Source organism: Sebastes umbrosus, chromosome 11, assembly GCF_015220745.1.
Source record: "Sebastes umbrosus isolate fSebUmb1 chromosome 11, fSebUmb1.pri, whole genome shotgun sequence".
Lineage (NCBI taxonomy): Eukaryota > Metazoa > Chordata > Actinopteri > Perciformes > Sebastidae > Sebastes > Sebastes umbrosus.
In genome coordinates this window covers 9,832,451-9,855,323 of record NC_051279.1, presented here as the reverse complement: position 1 = coordinate 9,855,323, position 22,873 = coordinate 9,832,451, and the positions used below count along the sequence as shown (strand labels likewise).

General features: G+C 39.1%; 1 protein-coding gene and 1 long non-coding RNA gene across 9 annotated transcripts in view; one reads left to right on the top strand and one right to left on the bottom strand.

The window, feature by feature from the left end:
• Nucleotides 1-22,022, top strand: part of LOC119497511 — a 116,970-nt gene extending 94,948 nt beyond the window's left edge. Inside the window, exons 3-7 of one of the 4 annotated variants that reach the window (XR_005208935.1) lie at nucleotides 5,866-5,951; nucleotides 6,431-6,474; nucleotides 12,928-12,984; nucleotides 13,108-13,257; nucleotides 21,695-21,829. This is a non-coding gene — a long non-coding RNA (uncharacterized LOC119497511). Of the gene's footprint in view, nucleotides 1-5,865; nucleotides 5,952-6,430; nucleotides 6,475-12,927; nucleotides 12,985-13,107; nucleotides 13,258-21,694 lie in introns of all 4 variants that reach the window. The other 3 variants (XR_005208934.1, XR_005208936.1, XR_005208937.1) reach the window with 3 other exon arrangements.
• The window catches only part of LOC119497485 (mannosyl-oligosaccharide 1,2-alpha-mannosidase IA), a 216,142-nt gene continuing 197,708 nt past the window's right edge, over nucleotides 4,440-22,873 (bottom strand). For 4 of the 5 annotated variants that reach the window (XM_037785642.1, XM_037785641.1, XM_037785639.1 and 1 more), the window contains exons 7-13: nucleotides 21,682-21,808; nucleotides 21,398-21,491; nucleotides 18,904-19,019; nucleotides 14,957-15,176; nucleotides 9,755-9,927; nucleotides 7,215-7,330; nucleotides 4,440-5,961 (exon numbers count right to left, since the gene is read on the bottom strand). In XM_037785642.1, coding sequence (XP_037641570.1) covers nucleotides 5,820-5,961; nucleotides 7,215-7,330; nucleotides 9,755-9,927; nucleotides 14,957-15,176; nucleotides 18,904-19,019; nucleotides 21,398-21,491; nucleotides 21,682-21,808 — 988 coding nt within the window. In that variant the 3' untranslated portion in view covers nucleotides 4,440-5,819. The remainder of the gene's footprint in view (nucleotides 5,962-7,214; nucleotides 7,331-9,754; nucleotides 9,928-14,956; nucleotides 15,177-18,903; nucleotides 19,020-21,397; nucleotides 21,492-21,681; nucleotides 21,809-22,873) is intronic. The other variant, XM_037785643.1, reaches the window with a different exon arrangement.

Sequence of the window (22,873 nt, the reverse complement as noted above, 5' to 3'; positions counted from 1 at the left end):
TCATGATCTTGTCACTTTCAGCTCAGCACCTGCCCAGTTTGGTTTGGATGTGCGTGTATACTCTTACTTGTAATGTGATTTGTTTAGCAGATTTTGACCAATTGGTGGTGGTAGATGACAAGTCAGGGGATTTCCAAATGTATTAAAGTTCATCCTGAGAGGGATATGAATGTCTGCACCAAATTACATGGTGATCCATCCAGTAGTTATCAAAACATTTCACTCAAAACCACAAATGTGAACCTCATGATGGCACTAGAGGAAAAGTCAGGGGATCACCAAAGATTTTAGGATACATCCTTTGAGCACCATGAATATCTTTAACAAATGTGATCAAACTGTTATCACGATATTTCACTAAAAAAGTAAACTTCATGGTGGTTCTAGGGAAAAGTCAGAAGACTATGCAAGTCACGCAGGTTTATCCTCTGGTGGGACATAAATGTCTTGTTGAGATATTTCAGCGTGGTGGACTGACAGACCGACAGACCAACATTGCCATCCCTAGTGGCTAAAATTAAGCACACAGGCTAGGAAGCAGCCACAGCCTCTGTAGCTGACATTGACGAGACATCAGGTGTGACCGCTTACAATCTCCAGCTGTAAGTTGTAAGCGTCCATAATTCTTTCTTCCTTCTGAATTTATTTTTGATTCTATGGGGTGATGATAAGTATTGCATTTTATTTTCCAATTTCCACCCCTACAACTCAAATATGTTAGTTTGCATACTAAATTGAGTTTTGAGCGGGCTGTAAATGAACAACATGCAATGCACAAACAGAGGAGCAACTTATAGCTGGGAAAAGCTAAAACAAGAGACAAATGGCGATTAGACGGCTTCAGAAGGTTGTTGGACGTCAAGAAAATAAACATTTTGCTAAAATATTTGTCACACTCTGTGTCACATTTAATTGGCAGTACCTTTCCAAAGGTGTAGTTTGAACTTCGGAAACACACCTTAAACCATTTCCAGTTAGCATTAAACAATGAAATACAATAATTTCTTGTTGAATTGTATTTAGTACACAGGGGCTGTAATGTTAAAATGGTTGTTACTTTAAAGACCAATCTATGGTTTAAAAAAAAATTAAACGTATGACAAGTTTATGACATTAATATTTGACAGTACTTGTGATACTGAGTGATAAATAGCAGTATTTTAAAGCACCCATGCTGATTTTGCCGTCTCTACAGCGTGATTGTTCCGTGGTGGCCCATCCTCCTTGTCAATTTAGTGTTTTAATGTTCAAAGACATTGAGGAGTCTCATGAGTGGAGTAATTTAACCCAGAAACCTGATGAAAGCTAATGCTAATTGTTATGGTTCCCACTGTCATAAATATTCATTTGTCAACACGGCCTAGCATCTGTGACACACCACTTACTGCTCTCTGCAGAGATTTACAGCTTTGAAGATGCCAGGAATTGTTAGGAGCTCTGCTTTTCTTGTACAGTACGTGAGACATTTCATCTTTTCACTGAGGTGTTGCATTATCTTAAGCTCATTAACTAACTTGTATTGTGGGTTTGGTGAATCTTACACAATACCTGCATTTATATCTGTCTTTATTGCAGTGAAGGTTAAAAATAGTGGCTATTATTATTAATAAACCTTTATATAACCAGGTTAATCTTATTGAGATTAGAAAATCTCTTTTCAAGAGAGCCCTGGCTAAGATAGCAGCAATCAAAGTACAGTACCCACAGTGAGGCTTGTGTATTATTCTGAGGACATTGTTTCTGGAAAGGCACATTGTTCTGTATTGGTACAAAGGTACAGTTGGGATTTTCAATTTCGTTTTTTGATCCTTTGAGCCCCATGAATGAAATGCCATTTTTCTCAATTGTACTATGGTGACAGCAGAGTCTCAGCAGCCATAATCCCAAAACATCTGTAAATAAAAACTATCTTCATGGTTTGACGGTGGGTGAATTTTTGTGATTTTTCTGTAAATTTTTCGGGGATTTTTGTAAGTTAACTTCTTAAGGAGACTTTTGCAGTTAGGTTTCCACACCTAAACACAAACACATTTCCACTGTGGGCTTCTTGCTGACCTCTGATTTGCAAGGACTTGGCACATGACAGCAAAGTGCACTTTGGGTTAATGAATTGTGCTGAAAATACCCCCGTATTTTGCATCCCTGCTAACATGCCATTCCAGTAAATGAAAGGTACACAAAACATGTCACAGAATTGTTAATCCAGGGTTTTTAAGTGGGTACCATTTGGGTAAAAACAGCATTGCTGCTATAAAATAGATTTTCGCTGGGAAAGTTTTATAACTATGATAAGTTTTTTCACATATGGGAGAAAATGGGCTTACACTGCAGCACAGGTGTGCAGCCATTGTTTCAACATTATGTTTTGAAGGAGGAAAGCGGTTTGTTTAGCTTTTGTTTTTGAAACAAGTCCAATCTGTTGTTCAGAAACCTGCATTTTATCTTGACTGCATCTCAGTTATAATGTGTTTTGATTCCCAAGAGATATAGATCCTCAGAATTTGATGCTCTGTTGAATACAAAAGCTGTTTACAGGTTATTATATTCAAGCTTACTTAGACAAGCAGTAGTTTACTTGACAGTGTTGAGAAAATTTAAGTTTTCAGCTGCGTTAATTTTTTTTATTTTTAGTTTGGAAGAGTGAGGTTTTTCAAAATGCAAATGAACTGAGGGTTTTTTCATTGATTTGGTCATATTTTATAGTAGGGCTGTTATGTTAACAGATTTTGAAATGAAAAAAAGTCATAGTATAGTATGTCGAAAATTTCATGAAAAAGTCATAGTATAGTATGTCGAAAAAATGTCATTGAAAAAAGACACAGTATAGTATGTCGAAAAATTTCATTAAAAAAAAGTCATAGTATGTCGAAAAGTCATAGTATAGTATGTCGAAACATTTAATGAAAAAAAGTCAGTCTGTCGAAAAATTTAATGAAAAAAAGTCATATTATAGTATGTCGAAAAATTTCATGAAAACAGTCATAGTAAAGTATGTCGAAAAATGTCATTAAAAAAATTCATAGTTTGTCGAAAAATTGAATGGAAAAAAAATCATATGGTATGTCAAAAAATGTCATTAAAATAAGTCATAGTATAGAATGTTGAAAAATGTAATGAAAAAAGTCATAATATAGCATGTCGAAAAATTATAGTATAGTATGTCGAAAAACTTCATTAGAAAAAAAGTCATAGTATAGTATGTCGAAAAATTTCATTTAAAAAATCTTAGTATAGTATGTCGAAAGATTTCATTTAAAAACTCATAGTATATGTTATCAGTTTTTCATTTTTCAAATATCACAGCTATTGTCAATATCTGTATATCGTGACACCCCTACATCACAGTGCATTGTACTTTAAAAACACACATACTGCTTTGCTCTGTTTTCTTTGGCTGGCTTGAAAACAATGTTTTATCGTTGTTTCTTTGCCCGCGATCACCGGGCAGTTATAAATGTGAGTCAAAAATGTTTTGAAATGAAGTAATATTTTGAACCAGATCTCCATGACATGCCAGTTATTCCCTGTAAAACTGCTGCCCTGGTGGGGACAGTTGGAGTATAACTGTGGCAGAGAGATAGTGATGGCTCTTCCCCCTTCGTTACACATCGATGGAAGGTCTTGCCAAGTCAGACAGCGGCCCCGACACGTCTGTTTCTGCCACCCTGCTCGGCTTGTCAGGCACTGTGGGAGCAGCAAAGGGAGAAAAAAAAACATGAGAGGGTAGCGGATTATCGGTAGTGTTTGTCCTTCACTATCAGTCTCAGGTGCATTCAAATAGACAGTGATCCTCCCATTTACGTCTCCAGGCGAGCTCACGTGTACAAATTGTGCCCTTCACTTTCGCCCTTCTTAAGAATAGTCCTGCACCGCACTGTAGCAGAGTGCTGCTGGCCTCAGCTTGGATAACATTTACACTTAGTATATAAACATTTAGTAAGATTAATGTCACTAGATCCATGACATTTAAGTAGTATTTTTTTTAAATTACTGTTAAATGTCAATAATGCATGTTGATTATATTTAAAGCAAATGAAAAATCACTTCAAGCTATCACAACGAAATTAGAATCCAGATGACAGCAGGTAGAGTCGAATCGTTTACGAAGGAAGGTATTGAATCTTGGTTTGTTGGCCTGACACCGTGAGAGAAGTGCAATGGCTAAACCTCATTAGTCATTTTCTCGTTGTGTTTGCTGGAACTTTCCACAACCCTGAGACATCCCCCTTCAATTAAATCTGTGATGAACTTCCTGGAAGCAAATACCGAAACAGATGTAAGCAGAAAATGAGTTGAGTTTCTTTCCTTTTTGTTTGTCACTGCAGGTTGTTTCCTTCAAACTTGCTGTAGCAACTTGCTGTACAAATCAAATAGACCAAACTTAGTGGAAAACAAATACCACAAACAAGGCTGATAAAAAAAACACACAACAACTGGGATTGTTTTAAATGTACAAAGTTGCACAGGTCTTTTTATCAGTATTTGAAAATATTCAACAATGAAAGTTAAATCAAACAGTAAGAATAAGTAATAATTAATATCAGCAATAACTAGACTTAAAGTCATAACTTTTTAGTTTTTTTTACTGAAACACCTGAGGGAAGCAAATAAAAAGAGAACCCAGAAAAAATAACCACTGAAGTTTAGAAAAAAAAAGAAAAGATCACAAAATAAAATCAAGACAAGCTCATACAGGGGTCACTCACTTCATCTGTATGTACAGCACATTCGCTCCACAAACTGTGCAGGACAGCAGTGATGAAAAAGAACAGTGATGAAAATGAAAACTCGTCTCCGCTCTCCGGGCTCGCAGCCTTTAACATCGGTATCGGCAGCCGTATGATTCACATGTAAAGGCAGGGTGAAGCAGAAAAACTACAACAGAAACAGGAAAACCCATTTGGAGCTGGCTAGCGAATGTATTCTTTTCCCTTTATGCATGTATTACAGCCACAGAACTGACAGTACTCCATTGTTACTTTGATTGGAAAGGCTGAGAGGACTGAGAAAGCATTGTCCTGTTCACAAAATAACCCAAGCATACAGTGGAAACTCAACATCGTTTGTTTTTTTTAAATGGTCCCTGGATGCATAAGACACTGCCACTTTCCTGACACCCCCGAACTTTTAAGAAATTCATTCAAGCTTGTTTCAGTAAGAAACATGACATCAACATTAGTTAGGAGGTGGATTTCGAGAATCACATTTTGTGTTTGTCTGTACATTAATTCATTACAATTCAAGCCTTCTAGTAAATTTTACTTTCTGTCAATTCTCACCAAAAACACATTACTGGAAAAGAGGGGGAATAGAAATGCAAAGAAACCTTTGGTCAAAGAGTGTACTCACAAAGGAAAAAATGCAATGACGAGATATAAGGAAATCATTCATCACTTAAGATCAACAAAACAACGAACTCAAAGAGCAAAACTCAAGTGGTTTTCTATGCGTTTCTCTCTCTTTCTAACAATATGGCCCATAGTTCAACCCTTCTCCCATTACATTTGGGTCTGCAAGTTATACTGGTTTCCTCACGGAGGAAAGAAGGAAAGAAAAAGGTGCTCTTTTCATGAAAGTCATGTTTGTCTTGATTGTCCACAAAAAAGAAGTGCCAGCAGGAATTAACCCCGGCGAAAGGATATACAATCACAGCGTAAAACGACAACATCCTTTACTGGAAAGGAATCGAGAGTCCATAACACGCTCCTGAAAAGACTCTGAACCTGCATTGAATTGGTGTTTTGCAATATTTGTGTGACTCTGTGTGTGCACATGAACTGTGCAAATGTGTCTGTAACTGTCTCAGTTGTTGTTCAGTCTTATTCGGAGACTGTCTTATCCTGTATCGCTTCGTCCTGCATGCAGCTCTTGCGAACGATGGGCAGCGGATGGGCTTCCGTATTGAAGACCCAGTCCTCCAGTGGGAGAAGATCGTCATCAGAGAAGAGCAGGTACAGATACCTGAGCAAACAGGAAAAAAAACATCCATTTAATGAAATCAAAACCTACAGTAGGCTCATTGAATACTTCTGCTTTCTGTAGTTCCAACAAGAGGGTTTTTCAAAATACTAAACTATGACTTTTTCTATGACATACTTTACTATTAATTTTTTTCTCCATACTATACTATGACTTATTTTTTCGACAAAGTACAATATGAGTTTTTCTAATTTTTTAGACGTACTATACTTTTTTCTTTTTTTTTTAGAAGTATTATGCTATGACTTTTAACATTTTTACGACATACTATATGACTTTTTTTGACATACTATAATATGACTTAAAAAAAAAAAATACTATGTACTATACTATGACTTTTTTGATTTTTCGACATACTATACTATGACTTATCGAGTATAGGGGGGTTCATAAATGTACTTGGTAGCAGGACAACCTGGGCCAATGATCGACTTTGTGGTTATACCGTCAGATCTGCGGCCGTATGTCTTGCTGTCAACTGATCAATATCTGGTGGTGAGTGTTTCAACATACTATACCATGACTTTTTTTTATAACTTTCTTCGACATACTATGTTTTTTTTTTTCACAATACAAGGCCTTTTTATGGCTTTTTTCAACATGCTATGTCTTTATCACTTTTTTGACACACTGTATTCTGGCCTTTTATTCCTTCTTTCAACATACTATATTGTGGCTTTTTAATTACTTTTTTTGACATACTATACAAAGACTTTTTTCATAGGGAAACCTGTTATTAAATGGGAACCACTGCTAAATAATTAAAGACCATAGTATTGATAAGCTCCGACGTTATTGGTTCTATTTTCGGTATTTAGTAGCGTTTTAGTGTAATTTATTATCACGCTGCAGCATCTCCTCTGCTCTCTGTGTGGGCGCTGAGCTCCTCCAATTACAATGCAGCACTCACACACACAGTGAAGTCAGCGAACAGCACAGCAGAGAGGCCGTGGTGGAGACAGTGAATTGCAGATAACTCGAAGATTACTTGAGTCTGTTGTTAGCACGTGATTGGCATCCGTGTTTCTTTTACAAGCGAAATGAAGAGAATCACTGGAATCACTGCAGATGACTCCTAAACACTGAAGTAGAGATTGTCTCATTCCCAGAACAGATCAAAAGGTACAGATAAATCCCAAGCATTCAGTATTGGACTCTATTATTCATTTCTATACGCATCCAGATTGTAAGATACCATTTGCCACAGGGAGATATGGTGAGGAAACAGGACTTACTTGAGTGTCTCTGAGAGGAAGAAGCTCTGTTGCATGTTATCGTGGCTCGCTGACATGGTGTAAACGTCACGGATCCCAGAGAAGCCAGACTCTACTCTGCAGTGCTGTTCCAGGGCCTGACAGGAGGAAGAGAGGGCACGTTTAAATGTGTACATGCATGTATCTCCAAAAACTTGTTTGTTTTTTCTGGACAAAGTAAAGACGACTTCTTGCAGGTTTCCAGCTTGATTGTACAAATTCAATCAATACTACTACATTCATGTTTTATTTATTCACCCACTTAATCAGCTCTCAGAGTGGCCTATTCTCTTCTGCACTGTTACAGGACGAAATATTTTACAATTTGCACAGAGGAAATCATATAGAAGACTATTCCTCCGATATATTATTACGCATAAAGAGAAAAGCCTTTACTACACAACATAAAGAAAGAAAAAAAATGACGGAACATGTCAAGCCCTTCAGCTGGCTACACAATTGAAGCCCAAGCAATGCTAAAACTGACAAGGGCTAATGGAGAGTGGCTGAGCTAGCCAAGCGGATTAGCACATTATTACCCCCGCTACAAAGGGCTGGCTTCTATGTGCTAATTAACAAAGACCTCGACGTGTTAAAGCTTGATGTTCGTGAAGAGAAGCGTTGTGCACCGCTTTCAACCTTTGTGCCCGATAATTAAAGGCCCGTCAAACTCGTCAGCCGGATCTCTCCACTTCTGTGCGCACTAAATTAATGCTAAATCTATCATGCCAGCCCTCTGCAGTTTACTACAGCTAATGTCCTGTCTATTGCCACATTAATAATGGTGCTCCCCTACACAACCTTCACCTCCTGCTAGTGGGATTGCTTGATCTACACGCTAATGTATAGTGCCACACAATATGAAGGAAGCCGGATAAGGGTAATTGAGGGTGTTAAAGGGGCTTGACATAATAGGTGAGGACAATTTATAAAATCAGAGTCCAAACTACACCTGAGAGAGAAGTATAGGGTATCAAATTATACTGTACTGTATCTCCCACTTAAATATAATGTGAAGTTATTCTTTCTACCATACTGGCCTGAATATAAGACAATAATTCTTTCTGGTTGTTACATCTGAAGAAGTGGGAGTTATTATATTCCAGGACTAGGCATTCAAGTATCACGACAGCAGATTACCTGTCTCTACATTACATTTTATAAAGAGAGTGTTGGATTATGGGTTGATTGTAGCCTTAATGTTGATAGCAATTTTCTTTTGTTATTTTTTTGTTGTAGTTTGTCTCTTGTATTTTTGTTTATATGGTCCGGACCAATTGTTTTCTTTTGGTTCTGGTCCAGTTTGTGTTCACACCGACTTTTTAAAACCAAACCAAGAGCTGTAAACATGAAGTCATATGGATCTTTGACAGAAACGGGACAAAAAAAGAGGCATTTTGTACTGCAACATTTCACAAAGGTAGTCACTGTGTGGTCGCTACGTTTCGGGAACTACTAAAATACATGGGCAAAAGGTCAACACACCTCTGACTTGCACTGTGCTTCATTTGCTGGTTGATCAGGGAAAACCCCTGCACTCACATGGTGACATGTTTTACCATGGTTACAAAATAATCTTGTCGAAATATAGGCTATCTAGCCTACATATCGAGACATCACTTCTTAACAGTACACATTCAGCAGATATATTTTTATGGTGGTTTTTAGCTTTTGAATTCAAGCTAATCTACAGTACTGTCATACTTTCATTTGGTTGGTCTACTTTGCGTTCAAGCCACTCTAAACGAACCATACTAAACTGGTAAAAGCACCAGAGTTTAACCTAACCAAACAGGTTAGGTGTGAGTTAGAGTAAGTCGGCCCTAAAAGCATTTAGTTTGCATACTGGCAGCCTAAAAAGACACACTTTAACTTTGATGTTCCATCCATTCTCTTTCGCTTATCTGGGGCCGGGTTGCGGGGTCGCTCATGACCATAGGTGAGGGTCAGAACGTAGATGGACTGGTAAATGGAGAGCTGTGCCTCCCAGCTCAGCTCCCTCTTCACCACAACCACAAAGATAGTTAAACTCCCTTGCTTGGGGCAGTGACTCACACCTGACTCACACCTACCATGAGCTATTGCCCCGGACAACACAGCCACCAGGGTCACTCGGTCACACAAACCCCTCCACCATGTTAAGGTGGCAATTCATTGGATATTCTGGTTTTGTTAATATTTAAATGTCTAGTCATGGAATATAACACGACATCCACTTCATCAAATGTAATTTCCGGAAAATAAATTGTCTTATATTCGGGCCAATAGAGTGCATGACAGGATAAACAAGATGAAAAATGATCGTAACTAAGCAAGATTAATGTGGGGTTTGTGTTCTGCTATAATGAAAAACTTTTACCAGAGAAAAGTCTTCAGAGATGAGGACTATTTTATCTTTGGACTAAAAGTATCTTGGGGAAGCTTTGCAAACAGGACTATTGCAATAAAATGTTTGTGTATAAATAAAAAAGCATTAAATGCATTTTTCAAAATGTCATCTCCTTAAAAAAAAATGGTCTCACCTCAACAGCCTCCCAACCCCACTCTCTGTACTTGGGGTCGTGGGTCAGTCTCCACATGTACATGTAGCTCTCGATGACTTCTGGTCGTAGGATGTAATATCTGTCGCCCATCCTGGTTGCTGTGGCTTCTCCTCCGCCGTCAAATCGGAACGCCTCAGGTCCCAATTTGGTGGCTGATGGACACAAAAACAAAATAAAGACAGAATAGATTTTTATTTGGGCACTTTTTCAACAGATCTGCAATCAACTTCTAAATCTAAAAATCAAAGCACACCAAATGTTTTTCTTTTTCTTTTGCAAGTGAACAAACATAACACCGCAGTGCACAAATACGATTCAATTGTTAGTTTCAAGAGAGGGGTCATGGGTAAACAATTACGACGGCCCCAGATGGTCTGTGGGCTTCTCTTTTTCTCCCTTCCACCGTATTCTTCCCCCTACTTACATTATATTTCTACCACTATTCAAGACTGAATTCTATTCATGATACAGCACAAAGGAATCTATTCTTGCCAAGGTCAGGCCAGGAGCATCGGCATAGCAACATCTCAGAAACATGCTTGAAGTGGAAGTTGTATTATGACGAGTCTGACATTTCGTTTCTACCTACTGTGCTCAGTTTGCTCCAATTTTTTTTCCTCCATCATCTGTGATTGTAGCCAACAAATGTGTAGCCGCTTGGAAAATTGGGCCATATTGGAGGAAACAAGTTCTTTGAGGTCGCTGAGGGGTTTGCAAGTAGCTGCATGCAATTGGGCCAGACAATCATCCTGAAGTAAGAGGTCACGGTGACAGACAGCAGGGCCACCTGATCAGCTAGTCCATTATAGTGTGCGTGAGTGAGCATGTTCAAGCAAGATGAGGAGAAACGCGAAAGCAGTATTTACTGCTTTATTATTACTATTATTTACGTCTACACAAACCCACAGACTTTACTGTACACATATCATTGTATGAAGCGGTAAAGTGGGAGTGAACACCAGTTGGTGGCTGAAAAGATCAGAAAGAAGGAAAAATGATTACTGAATAACCATCAAGACAGGAATATATAGTAGGTGGATCAGTGGATTCAAGTCACTCACAAGTAAATTACATGTATACACTCCAAAATCACATATACTGTATGTCAAATGGGACTTTACAATATGCTTAGACCCCCCATTCGGATAGGAAAAAAACAGGAGGAAGAAAGAATGAGAAACCCTAGGAAGAGCAACAGGAGGGATCCCTCTTCCAGGACAGACATACATACAATAGGTGTTGTAAATACAGAGGAGACAGAAGTAGCAATAGCAAAATAGCCAGCGGTGGCTGCATAGGATTGTTCCGATTTCCAATAACTTCAGCGCATTGTGAAGTCCAAAAGTCAAAAGTATTGGAATATTCACAACATGCTTTTATATAACAAAATATTCTGCTTCGATTGATATTTGTTGGCATTTAGTCTTTCAAAATCAACATTTTCACTGCAGAAAAATCACTCGCTTTTCCAATTTGCTGAATCTGCCATTTAAAGGGGAATGGGAGATGACATTCTGATTGGTTTGATTCATGTTACGCCCAAAACACAGCTATGATTAATTTAGAGACTAAGGGTGCTCTCACATTAGGGACCCGGGCCCGGATACGAGTACACTAGTCCCCAAAGTTCGGTTCGATTGATTAGTGTGAAGGCTCCGTACCGTACTCGGGCACGGTTCGTCGATCCGTACTCGAGTCCACTTGAAAAGGTGGTCGTATTCCTTGTGATGCAGACTATTGCGCACAACATTGAGGAGAGAGAGAGAGAGAGAGAGAGAGAGAGAGACACACCGTAGACGGAAGTGTAGACCTGATACAAAAACTTTCTTTGATCATGAAGCCTAATGTTACTGTCTCAGGTGTTTGATTGAAGTAGCTAAACTGCAGACTGAAGTCTCTACTAACAGTGATAAACAGAGTGACAGCTGACTCACATGAACGGGTCCAGCACGGGTTGAATGCGCATCGGCAGGTCCGTGTTATATACAGTACGTCTGGTGTATGAAACGGCTGTATCGTCACTGGACTGCATTTTTATACACTATGATAATTTGGTCATGTCTCTCATCCAGGCGCCGTCTCACTCCCTCTTCCTCTCATTGCATTTCTCACACTCATAGAACTTTTTTGCCGTGGCGGCCCAAGTTGCATTCAGGGATATTTTTATCAGCTGTGCTGTGCTGCTGTTGAATGCTATATACGGGAAACACTGTTAAAATAAGTTAACGTTTGTACAATTGATCCCAAATCAGCAGCCAGGAACAACTTGACCAGTTCTCAATAGCCAAGACAAGTACGAGTCTAACACGGCACAATTCCAAGACAAGTGCAAGAAAAAAAGTGGACTCAATACCGTTTGGCAGGATTATCCACATGGTACCTTTTAACTATTGTCTTGATGAATTAAGCACAATTTACATCTCCACAGCACCAAGTTAGCCAGCACAACATAACCATCCGTGCCACATCTGTAACTCCACGGCTCAGAGCCTCTCCTCTCCGACTGAAACACTTTTCATTACATCTATCTGATTCCTAATCAGACTTCACTTCTGGGCTCTTTCCACACTCTGTTTCCTGTCTCCTGACAGCCTGTTTTTGAACTAAATCATTCTCTGCGCTGTCGATGCTTGTGATTGGAACGCTAACGCTAATTCAACAGAGGATCCTCGGTAACTCACAGAGCAGACAAAACAATTGATTTTTCCACAGGTTCATCAGATGAATAGCACGTCTGTGTCAAACCCAATTTAGAAATTTGTCTCAGGATTTGTTTTACCTGCCTTGGGAACTGAATAGCAACCTTTTTACACCGCAACACGTTTTGGTCTCAACTATGTTAACTTTTTACCTTCCAGTTTCCTGCCCCACCTGCTTATTGCACACAAGAAAAATTCCCCAGGCAAAATCCAGTCATTCTGTTAATTCCCATCTGAACATTAATGATTACAGATCAAATATTTATTTTTTCCTATATTTGAACAGTGGTTAGAATAAGAAGTGACAGCCTTAAGTGATACATGCTGTCAGTCTCTCAAAGTTGCTCTTCTGTACATCAGCTAAACTAATACAGCTATGCATTAAAAGTCTATTACCACCTTCTCTCTGAAACCAATAACCTTTTCATCTTCCTGCGGCTTCCCATGCATCAGTCGGTTGCCGTGAAGGTGGCATTGATCCAGAGCAGCAGCAGAAGGAGAGTCTTTATGGTATCCATATTTAAGACACAGCTAGATAGCAGCCACTTAATGCACATGCAATAGCAAATCTCACTTCTCTCTCTCTCTCTCTCTCTCTCTCTCTCTCTCTCTCTCTCTGTCTCTCTCCTGCAGACAGCTAATCCAAGAGCTGCTAAGAACCATCCAGTCCCTTTTAATGAGTTAAGAGAAACCTGATGGATGATTATGAAAGAGAAAGCCAGAGAAGCCTTTTGGGCCTGCAGATCAAAAGTATTCCAAGCGTATCAAGGAACCTGTTATGTGGTGAGTCACATTATCTTACTGGAGAAGCGAAGGCGAGTGAACATTGAGGATGAATCCTTACAGCCCACCCAACAGTGGAGGGGGTGAAAGAAAAAGCTTGAAATTAGCAGAGGAGATTATTGTCAGGGCCAAGACAGGTGCCAGGGAAGAGAAGAGATCAAACAAGGGTCTTTCCAAAAAAAAAAAATGAAGGCAGGCTTGTTGCTGGCAACTATTCCTCTCCTTTTTCATTCTCCGTTGCATTTTTTCTCCCTGGTATATCTATAACAGCCCTTCTACTCTCCTTCAGTTCTAGGCTAGAGCTACAGTAAATTTGCCTGTGGACTCAGTTTTTATTACTCGTCCATACTTTATCTCCATTTTCTCTCCTTATCTCTTTTCTTTTCATTCTTTCTCCTGAATTACAACAAAATGTGATTATCAGTATCTAACAAACTTAGAGACACCGCCATGTCTGCCTACAGCTGTGAGACGTTGGAGAATAATCAAGGACTCTAATTCTTCGCTGCTCCTTATTAGACCTGTCGTCCCTCTGTTGGGGTGAAGCCACCGAGAACGATTTTTGAGTCGGGGCAAAATTAAAAAGCCTGAGGCCTTTTTAATTTACAATATTGCTCTCCTAGACTTGTAATTTTCTTACTCTGAATGCCACCATAACCTCTATTAGAAAGACAGATATAGTGTACCACAACAGTAATGAAGCATGACATTTCACTGGCTTATTTTGTATAATAGCCACCATATACTATGTCTAAAATACAGAATGAGTCTTATCCAAAGAGTAAGAACAAATAATAGAAATTACTTGTGAGTTAAATTTTCAGATGATGGGAAGCTTTAAGAAAGATAAACAATGAAATCTGTTCATGTATTTAAACAAATAATTAATCAATTGTTTTAGAGTTCAGCAACCTGGCCTGAATCTGACAACGGGTCGCATGTCATGTCTGGTCCAGGATGTTTTTTCCATAAAGCTTTGGGCTTGGGTTGGATTATTTTCAAATGCAATTTAATAAGAAAATTACTTCTCTCTTTCTGACTCTGCAAATCATCCATGCTGATGCATGTCATGTTTTGCAATCAGATACGCGAAGTTGATCTACCAACCAGTGAGTTGGAAAATGTATTATTTTGAGATGCTATAGTGTTAAATGCAGGTAGCTGACTGCAAAGTGTGTCTTTGCCACTAAACCTATAGGGCTTATCGGCTAGTAGCAGTTATTTGTTTTGTGCTGGTATTTTGGTGTGCCATATTCTGTGTTGGTCTTTTGTCAGATTACTTTTTTTTCTGTGCAAAGCAAGCATATTATTTTGTTTTTGAAGAATAAAATAAAGTCGCGTTGGGTCTGAAAGGCGCAGGTACGGGGTTAGAATCTTTTATTTCGGTTCCACTCCTAACAACTAAGTTCTATGGCAATAAGGTATTGTATCTTAATCTTTAGCCTGTGCAGAGATATATCTTGAAAAAAAAAAAATATGATATGGCTGCAGGCAATGTATAGAGTAAAATATTTATCTTTCAATTTGACATGGTATATTTATATCCAAAGCAAAATGAGCAGGAGCAGTTACTCATCTGCTGCCCTCCTCCTGGACGACACTGAGCCTCCTGAACTAAACTGTTGTGCACCCTCTCAAAGCAAAGGGTCTCTGCACACTCTAAATATCCCTCTTCAGCGTTCCTGACATTTCCACTCACCTGAGCGAGTGTAGCTCTCGTGACATGTGTGTGTGATCTCAGCAGCCAGGTCCAGGTAGTGTTGCCTCTTCTCCGGCGCTCCATCGTCAGCTCCGATGCCGATCATGCCCCCGGAGAAGCAGGCCAGGTGGCCCATCTTGTGGTCCAGGATCCCTCCCCTCCACTCGGCCATGTAGGTGAGACCACCGGGAGACTTCTGCACCAGGTTCGCTTCAATCGCCTGCAGCAACACACACGGTCAGAAATATTTAAACCAGCATTTTCTTAAGGTTACAGTAAGGGCTGTCAACGCAAATTCGTTTTAACGGCACTAATTTCTTTAACGCATTAACGCAACTTGTGATTTTTAGGTTGTAGCTCAGTTTTAAAGCTAGAGTGAAGATACTGGCATCATCTGAAACAAGAAAACCTAAAGAAAACATTGGTACTAACCATGTCATATTAGCTTGTAGCGAAGGAGGCTAAATAACGCTCAAAACTTGCGCTAAATTTTGGCAAGGAAAAACTGTCATAGCCATTTTCAAAGGGGTCCCTTGACCTCTGACCTCAAGATATGTGAATGAAAATGGGTTCTATGGGTACCCACGAGTCTCCCCTTTACAGACATGCCCACTTTATGATAATCACATGCAGTTTGGGGCAAGTCATAGTCAAGTCAGCACACTGACACACTGACAGCTGTTGTTGCCTGTTGGGCTGCAGTTTGTCATGTTAAGATTTGAGCATATTTTTTATGCTAAATGCAGTACCTGTGAGGGTTTCTGGACAATATGTGTCATTGTTCTGTCTTGTTAATTGATTTCCAGTAATAAATATATATATACATTTGCATAAAGCAGCATATTTCCCCACTCCCATGTTGATAAGAGTAATACTTTACAAATCTCCCTTTAAGGTACATTTGAACAGATAAAAAATGTGTGATTAATTTGCGATTAATCGTGATTAACTATGGACAATAATGCAGTTAATTGCAATTAAATATTTTGAATAATTGACAGCCCTAGTTACTGTATGTGGATTTACCCTTTTGTGAACTGAATATGCTTACTAAGCTTTGCAATACTTTTGTATTGACACAACAGTGCTAGCTAGTGCTAAATTAACCTAACCAATAACCACCACCTACCAAGACCTTACTGTGCTGCAATGAAGCTAGTCAACACACAAACTAGTTATGATCTGACAGCAATAATAAGAAAAGTCAGAATTGGAGGTTGAACCACCAAAGATGTAAATTCCCAATCGGAGTATCTAAACATAATGTTTTCTATACAGGCCTGTTTATGTGAACAATCTCAACACCCGAGTGATGAGTGCAATACGGCTGCTACACTGTAAATGTCTACATTTATATGTTAAATTATGTATGTGTTGTATAACAGGAAGAACCCTCTGCGGGATTTTATCTGATACCCCGTGAAGAAGAGGTCCAGTACAGACCCTTTAATAAATGATCAAAAGACAGATGGACGAGGCCGAGACAAGGAAAGGGAGATTTCTTTATCGAAGAAAGAAATCATCTTTTTCAGAGGAATCTGCAAAGTTATGTTTTGTGCATTTCTGCCTCTTTGCAGCTGTGTTTCTTGTCAGCGCTTTATGTTTTATAAGACAAAATGTAACAGAAGGACATCTCATGAGATCATTTCTGAACAACTCATCATTCCCTCTCTTTTACAGATTTTGTTTTTTTTCTCATCTCCCTCCCGTCCATTCTGTCTGGCTTGATGCTCCTTTTGCATTTGAATACTCGTTTGTGATATTCAGTGGCAACACCCCACAGGGCTGATAATTAAAAGTGTAAATTCCCCCGTGAATCCAATCAGTCATTCATTTTTGTTAACAGCTCTTTCAGGATGAGCTTGGGACAAAAAATGAGGAAATGAAGACATCCTCTTTCATATTTATATATGAAGAACATTTGGTTTGTGGAGTGGGATATTTTAATTTCACATTGCCACGTGATGGTGATAACCAGTACTGTACTATGTACACCTTTCTCCTTCATGTAGCAATTCCCTCCTACCACTCCTGTATGTGAGAAGCCTTTCCTGCTAAATGAGGGTTGATAAAGATGCAACCTGCTGACGACAAAGCGTCGTAATGTGTATAATATGAAAGCTTCTAAATACCATGTTCTCTGAAAAAAATCATTTTTCCTGAGGGCTGAGACTGATGATTTTCAAGCTAATTAGCTGTTGTTAGCAGTAATCATGGCAGAGTCTAATTGGAAAATGTTCTCTCATTCAACACTGTGTTTTAATTAGTAATCTACTTTTATTTGAATGCCAAAGATAATGAGTTGTGCTGCGCCTTCACCTTAGATCTCTGTACAAACACACAGTATATGACTTAATCTGATAGCGCGGGGGTCCATGGCCATTTAAATACCAAGTCACAGGGGAGACGGAGAGTCTGTAATTAGCAGTTATGCCTCTAGCTTGACCCTCTGATGAGAACTGAGGCAATGGCAATCTTAACGTATTGTCTGTGATACTATAATTGTAGCCGGAGGGGATGTGCTTAACTCTGACATTATCTCCACTAAAGACCAAAACAGACAGATTCTTGTGTATTTGTATGTATACTGTGGAGTGGGTTCATGTGCACAGACATGTCTATCTGCAGGTAGCGGGAGTGCTCCTATGTTACATGACAGTATATAAATACATGAATGAGTTGCCGTCTAATCAAATTACACAGTACCAGGAAGCTTTCCTTTTCGATTTTATATTCCTTCCTTTCCCCTGTGACCGTTCCACTGAGAGCATCTCTGTCATAAAAATACTCCTGCTGTATATAATCATGGTATGGTGCTTTGAATAAAAGCATCCATTAGAGCTCTACATCTACTTCTGAATGAGATCCACTGAATGCCAACAGGAGAGAGAAACATCTATACATCCCTGGTTTTGAGTGACGATAGGGCACTTTGCTTTGCACTATCACTCCATTATCTTTACCTTTAGTGCAGTATAGACATTCAGACATGCTTATTGTTATGTAAATGTAATGGCAATTTAACAGATCGGTCCAATGTCCAAATGATCACTTACGTCACTTTTAATTAAACGTGATGACAGCTCTGTTACTAGGTTGGCCGTTGCTGAAAAACTTCCCACATTGCACAAGCCTGAATTTAATGCTGTCAGATAAAAGTAAAGAACACAGCAGAACGAGATTTAAGATGCACAAAGAGAGATCAAATGCATGTCTTTTTTTCCCCCTCGGTGTGGCACAAAAACAACAACAAGACCAGCACTTACTCTCTATATTTTCAATATTCATTTATGCAGTTAATTCCACGGATGAATAAACATCCAGCAGAACCCTTTACTTACAGCATGTGAGCAAACAGGAACTAAAAAACAACTTAACGTCTTGTCACTCTCTGCATGTGTGCTGTCAGATTTTATAAAAACCGGCAGCGGGATTTGCTCTCTAATAATGTCAAATGATGAAATTGATGAGACATTTCACTGTGAGAAGGGGGGCGACCCTCATCGATCAAGCGTCCAGCAGTCACGCTCAAGATGGTCATTAATTAAGGCTTCAACTCGGAAATACTTATTAAATACAGGACAGAGAACTATCTTCTACCTTGTTATCATTTCCTTTTTTTAACTCAACGCTCCATCAAGAGAGCATTGTGGCTCTTTCCATAAAAGCCATTAGGAAAATTTGAGTAACTGACTGTGACACCTACAGACGAATGAAGCCAGTAATGTCACACAGTCCATATCTGAAAAGATGTATCCTTCAACTATCCCCTAAAACTTTAAGCAATTTACCTGCTGTCCTCTCGTTGTTTTATGTAACGCTGTCGCTTCATCTTGGGTGTAAAGCACTTTGTTTGATCGCAGGCTTATGCAAATGACTGTAACTGTTATCATTCGATCTAACGGAGCCATGCCTGAGCGTGAAATATAAGATTACAATTTCCATACCTCCAACGCGCCGTAGTACATCTTCTTTGCGCCGTCGTCCGTCTTGTCTGACATCAGATACGATTTGATCAGATACTCGTAGAAACTATCCCCGAGGCCACCGATGGAAACGTGATCTAAGAAGGGCAACAGGAGGGAAACAGAGCTGTTTGAAAATATTCAGCGGGGTCACATACAGGTCTGTATTCAGGGTATCTGCAGTTCTTGAATAGACTTAAAAAGCATTGAATACAATTTCCTCAAAAGAAAAGGTTAAATGTATTTGTATGCATTCAAGGCTGTTGGGAGACGTTTAAACTGAAAGGGGGATTATTGTGACAGTGGATTGTGTGTACGGGAGGCTGTTCAATCCTTTTTTGTGGAGTTTATGTCAGCACCATCACACCTGTAGCAAACACTGTCACTACCGTTAGCTACAGTAATTAATTGTCTCATAATGAGCAAGTGTTGATTTTAGCAAGAACTTAGATGAAATGAATGAATAAATCATTTTCATTGGTTAATCCATCCATCAATTTCATGCCGCTTATCTAGGTCGCATTACTTAATGAATTATACCATTAGAAATTATTGATATATACTCATAGACTGTATATATAAGAAGTGGACTTAGTCACCCATCGGTTTGTGGACTGCCGTTTTGAAGCTTTAAGTTCAGCATTTTGGCCGTCGCCATGTTTTTTTTTCTTTTGCAACCAGAAGTAACACGAGAGGGTGGAGCTAAGTACAACAAAATGCTGAATAAGACATTTTTAGGCAACCAAAAAGTCAAAATTAACTTGAACTGAAAACACACTGTGAAAGGGTCAAAGTTCTAAGATGAAAACACAGACAACTCCCAGACCACACAGCAACCTGTCAATCACAAGGTAGCCATGCCCTAAAGCATACCCTGCTTTATCATCTATCTTACTCCAAATGGGACCATCATTTACTAAATGAACATCATGCTGTATTGAAGAAGACTTGAAACTAGTGATTGAGACCATAAACTCATGCTTACAATGTTCACTAAGGTAATAAATCGAGTGAGAAGTAGGGCAATTTTCTCATAGACTTCTATACACTAACACTTCTTTTTGCAACCAGAGGAGTCGCCCCCTGCTGGCTATTAGGAAGAATGCAAGTTTAAGGCACTTCTGCATTGGCTTCACTTCTAAGACCTGGAGTTGCCCACTGTATATACTGCTGGGAAGCACTGAATAAATAGGATATAATGGTAAATAATTCCAAGCCATATTGTCCCTTCTGGTTTTCTATAATAGTTACTTTGGCCGGTATGATCATGAAACAGGTATTAAATGACTTTCTATATGGTATTAAAAACTCTTAAATTTAACTTGGTGAACCCTGCAAAAACCCTGTTATTTTATTCACAAACCTCACAGGCCACCATATCTGACTAACTCGCATCTGGTTTGCTGGAATCACAGTGTTACATAAGATTTATGTCTTGTGGTAAAACATCCAAAATACGCTGCATTTCTTTATTTTGTCACTCTTTCTTGGCTTTTCTGGTTAATTCGTGGCGTGCATGATCATGTACCGTGAACCCACACGCTCTCGGTTCACTGACGGTAAAATGATGTAACACACTTTAAGCTTGCGAGTGGAAATTGAAAGTCCACATTCAAATTCTTGAAGAGGAATATGATATTACAGGGGAGGCGTGCATACTGTAAGTCTTCATCTATCCACTCATGCTCATTGAATGCATTGCACACACACACTTTTTCCGACTCCCCCGCAAGGTTATCACAGTGCTGCTGTGTTTGTCCTTGACACAGACAGATGAGGGTGAGCTGTGAAGCCAAGATTTATTTTTTCCCCTTCGTGGCGATAAATATATACAGTTTTGCTTCTCTACACATCAACCCACAACAATTAGCCTCTGTAGTCATCCAGATTAACACCTTTTTCAGTCCCAGCGTCATCTTATACCCTGATTTTTTTTTTTTCCTCACCTCCTTTCAGATAAATCGGAAAGATCCAAATTTATGAAGTAATTGAATTCATTATCATTTTAATAACCCAGAGCAATGGGAGTCATATAGCCATTGCTGTGAGCCCGATATTAAAAATGAAAGGAAATAGACGGATGGGCGGGTGACACATGTGAGCAGCCCAAAGAGCTTTGACACGTGAGGTGACTCGAGGTCTGTGATAGCCAAATGAAAGAGTCAGAAATGGGGAAGGTAAAAAATGTGAAATGACATTCAATGAACTCAGTCTTTTATCGTCATCCCACATTGGGAAAACATAATTATTGTAATACTTAGTAGGTAACAGGAATGACCTTCACTGTGCAGCTCAGAGATGGATTTATCACCAAGGTCACATGTAAACCTTGTGTCTTTTTTCTAATATTGCCATAAAGCCGTTGACCTTGTCCTTCATTACAAATGAAACTCTATGACCCAAAATCTTACAATAATCTCACTCACAGATGTTTAACCAGATTGAAGGTCACAAAAACAGCTAACACAGTACTTACGTTGGACCCAGTTGCCGCTGACTGGACTGAGGAAATTGGGGTACAGGCCGTGGGGTTTTTCAATCTTGTTCAGTACTTTTCTGATGTTCATAACCTGCAAAGACACCAGGGTACAAAAGAATATCATTGCATTGCCATGGTTTCACATATGCAATTTGTATCATCACTTCAAGGCTGGAAAGCGTCTTGCAGAGAAATGGTAGAAATCCATGGTCAAAACTCCAGTAGAATAGCCGTAAATTGTCCTGCAAAGTCAAACTGGAAATGTACTGTATGTATCACACCTTCTCTGTGTAGATGGGATTCCTGGAGAGCTCCGACAGATGGACAAATTCGAGGTGAAGGGTCCCGAACTCAGCCAGGATGCTGCTCCCAGCTGAGGCCCAGCCCCAACTCCAACTGGTGCCACTGCAACAATAACCAAAGAAGTAGACTAAGTCTCATGGCTGTTACATGCCAGCATCTACATGGACAAACACTTTCATAAGATCACTGTGTATATACAGTTATGTGACTGTGGTGCAGTTCGTTTACGTTAGCTTTTTACTTCTGATTCAAAAATCATAAAGGTTGTGTTCATTTGTGAAGTTTATCTTGCTGAACAAAACATGTTAAGTATCATAAACATTTGCTTTTTGTCGAGGGAACCAGAACGATGCTAACTTTCGGGTTGGCCTACAAAAATATATCATCTCTGCAGCACTCTATAAGCAGAAGTATAATAATTTCCTCTAAAAGTGGGCGAAAAGGGAACCTGAAGAAACATAAAGATGGTCATGACCCGTTAGTCAAGAACACAGCTTAACCTTTAACTGTTATTAGATTTATGTTCTTCCTTATTTCACTCTTTGTCAGACTTAATATCATAAACAGTAGGTAGTTGCTGCTATCAATAGATTTATCACAGCCAATATTGTTTTCTTCATTACGGAGTAAAAAGTTCAAGTTGAAAATCTACTAGACCAGAGGAGTATAGTAGCTTAAATCTGACGCAATAGTACACTTAAGTAGATACAAATTTATTGAAACCGAAGGAAAACTCAAATTTACTGCCTCGCGGTTTTATGTCTCCGGTAACCAGACAAGTTGCAGTTCAAATCCATGTCCAAAATGTCTTCACTTCATCATTTTATCCATTTAGACATTTGAGCGAAATTGTCATAATTAGCATATGAATTCTTGAGTTATAGGTCCAAAAGTGTGTTTTGTGAGGTCACGGTGACCTTTGACCACCACAATCTAATCAGTTCATCCTTGAATCCAAGTGGTTGTTTGTGCCAGATGTAATACAATTCCCCCTCGGCGTTTCTGAGATATCGCTTTCACAAGAAAGGGTGCAGAGGCATAAAAACAATCACCAAAAACTACGAAAAAAGTTCCTTTTCATGCTGTGGGTAATACTGTATGACAACTGGTATGTTCCTACATTTCCAAAAATAAAGTCAAACTTAAAATAAAAGCACCAGTGGTATATGA